The 2605-nt window shown below is 37.5% G+C and overlaps 1 protein-coding gene across 1 annotated transcript; it reads right to left on the bottom strand.

The window, feature by feature from the left end:
* Positions 1-1125: 1125 nt before the first annotated feature.
* On the bottom strand, positions 1126-2605 carry LOC105913380 (C-reactive protein-like). Its single transcript, XM_012842432.3, has 4 exons — positions 2545-2605; positions 2219-2311; positions 1958-2060; positions 1126-1666 (listed from the first exon to the last, which is right to left on the bottom strand). The coding sequence occupies exons 2-4, from the start codon at positions 2295-2297 to the stop codon at positions 1141-1143; spliced, it is 708 nt and encodes a 235-aa protein (XP_012697886.2). The 5' UTR covers positions 2298-2311; positions 2545-2605; the 3' UTR covers positions 1126-1140.

The raw sequence follows: 2605 nt of genomic DNA, 5'->3' as shown, positions 1-2605 counted from the left end.
AGTATTTACATGTGGATAGTGTCTTGAAGTATATAATGAATACTAAACATTAATACTAAACATGTTTTTTTCAATGTAATGTATTTATTACAATATTCAAAATATTTGAAACAAAGACATTTTAAGAATGCTGTTATTAACTGTGTCAGAGAGGCAACTATCAGATAATCCTATAGAATCTCCATTGATATCATCCTTCTACTGGTAATCCAGACTTTCATTTTTCAGTGCACAATTCTATGGGTTTAATATATAGTTGCTACCACATAATACCATTACTACCAAATGTTTTCCCCTTTAGCTTCATTTTTACAGACCTTTTTATTTAGACGTATTATTTAAAGAGATATATCATTCAACCCTCATTTGTTCATATATGGTTTTAAAACATGCACATGTTGAAAGCACATGTAGCCTGCTGGGATCACACAAAAACATTTTTTACAAGAGGTTATTGTATTTCTCCTCTCTGTTAAATTAAATCACAGTTATTCTACAGAATCCACTGCAAGTTACACTGAAGTAGAAAAATTCAATTGGGACACTATATAGCGTTATTATCTTCCAAATAAAGTTTTTGAACTTGTATTAGAGATCTGCTGCAGATTATAGCTCATTAACAATACACACTCCATCCACTGTGGATCACTAGCCTGCCTCTTAGAGCCCTTTGGAGCTGGCAATAGACATGTCAAAGACTTGCCAAGCAAGTTGACAAGCTTGTTATTCTTATTGGTCTTGTTGGCTTGTTTGAATGTAGTAAACACATTTTTTGTCAAATGCTATCTTTCACACTGCTTCACCTCTTTTTGTTTTGATTCTGTGTTCAGAAACCATGATCTTGGCGAGTGAGAGTGGTTTTTCATCCAGCTCTTCCTCAGTAGAATGCCCCACCTTGAACCCTGTGATTACAGTTCAACTCATTATACGTTGTCATTGAACTCTACTGCCTATGCACACAGCAGAACTAAAGCATTCCATGTAGGACAAAGGGAAGAAAGTTGACATACACAAAGTGCTGAGATTTTTTTATTGCTAAAAGATTCCATAACCATGAAAATTCACCAGGTGATTAATGATAGCATATCTATTTTTACTTTGTATAGTTATGCTGATTTTTGTATGTGCATCAAGTCATCATTACTCACTATGAGAACAGCGATTTATCTGACTGTCCTTAACTACAACATCCCCAGTGATGGTGAAATCAAGCGCCCTCCAGTTGATGACATCTCCAGGGGTAAAATTCAGGTGGCTAGCAAACCGTTGGATCTCACAAGCAGAGAGGACATAGTCCCACATATGGACATCAGTGATCATCCCTACAAATGACTGTGCAGCATCAAACCCTCCACCCACAGAGTCTTGTTCTTGTCCCACTAATATGAAAGGGGCACCATCCAGAGGACCTTGGAATCCAACGACCGTGGTGCTTGGATTCCCATTGATCCAGACCTGAGTCGATCCGGAGTTGGAATCCCAGGTGGTGCAGCTCGAGTACCAGGTGTTTGGCTCATCTGGGAGACCAGGAAAATCAATACACTTGTTACGTGTGCACACTTGCAAAGGGCCTTTGTTTGCTTTTTTGAAGATGAGGAAGTCATTGATCCCTCCACGGGATGCCATCGAAAAGAGAGAGTAGTCTCGATCAAGGTCGGTACGGAACCTGCAAAGGAAAATAAAAGGTATGCTGTCAATCATGTAAGTATTTTGTAGAGTACTGTTGGATACATGCTAACATGAGGGGAAGCTAAGATGAAGAACAATATAGGTTCTATGGTATGAAACCTGAAAAAAGGAGAAAAGAAGATTGCTTGCAAGTACCTGCAAGTGTCCATAAAGGAACATATCAAGGGGATACAAAATAAATAAAAATAAATAAAGATAATTAATCCAATTCTCAGCCATCTCAACAACTAAAGACAAAAGTCAACCATGCATATAGACCAACACCAACCTGAGGCAGACCGTAACGGAGGTGAAGTCTACACGTGATGGTAGGAGTCTGACACGAGCAGTATCGGACTCCACTGGAAAGGTGAACATTTTACCCGATAGATCTGTTCAGATAACAGTGATTGGAAAATAGTGATCTGATCAGGTGTTGGTTATAGTGATGTATTTTAAGGAATATTTTAAGGTATATGTTAGGCTTGATATAATGAATGTAGTTTAACATTTGGTTATACAAGAACTTAAATTAATTTGTTTTCCTTACCACTAAGAACAGCACAACTGTTGTGCACAGGCTGTGCACAGGCTGTGAATAAGATGCTTACGATGAAAAGCGTCTGCATCTTTCAAAAGAGAACTGAAGAGAAATGGTATATTTAGCCAACATTTTCTTAAAACACACTTAGAGCAAAGATTTTAAAATGTATGTAGACAGGTCTAATACAGTAGGCTAATTCTTACTCGGTTAGTACTTCTAAATTCTACCTCTTAACTACTCTTCCCCTTAACTAACTACGTAAATTTTTTTTTAAATTACATAATTCTTCACCTATTGTGCTTGCAGATATTGAGGCAGGCTTTCATACTTACCCTTTCTATGACCTTGTTAAGACTGGTTGTCACTCTTACTTCTCTTTGGCTTCTACTGAAC

This window comes from Clupea harengus, chromosome 3 (genome assembly GCF_900700415.2).
Source record: "Clupea harengus chromosome 3, Ch_v2.0.2, whole genome shotgun sequence".
Taxonomy (NCBI): domain Eukaryota; kingdom Metazoa; phylum Chordata; class Actinopteri; order Clupeiformes; family Clupeidae; genus Clupea; species Clupea harengus.
The sequence above is the reverse complement of the archived record's forward strand: the minus strand, read 5'-3'. Positions and strand labels throughout refer to the sequence as shown.

Coding starts and splice junctions, on each gene's coding strand:
- LOC105913380 (XM_012842432.3), bottom strand. CDS start 2,297: ATGCAGACGCTTTTCATCGTAAGCATCTTATTCACAGCCTGTGCACAG. Junction 2,061..2,218: donor CAGTTGTGCTGTTCTTAGTG/GTAAGGAAAACA, acceptor TTATCTGAACAG/ATCTATCGGGTAAAATGTTC. Junction 1,667..1,957: donor TCCGTTACGGTCTGCCTCAG/GTTGGTGTTGGT, acceptor TTTCCTTTGCAG/GTTCCGTACCGACCTTGATC.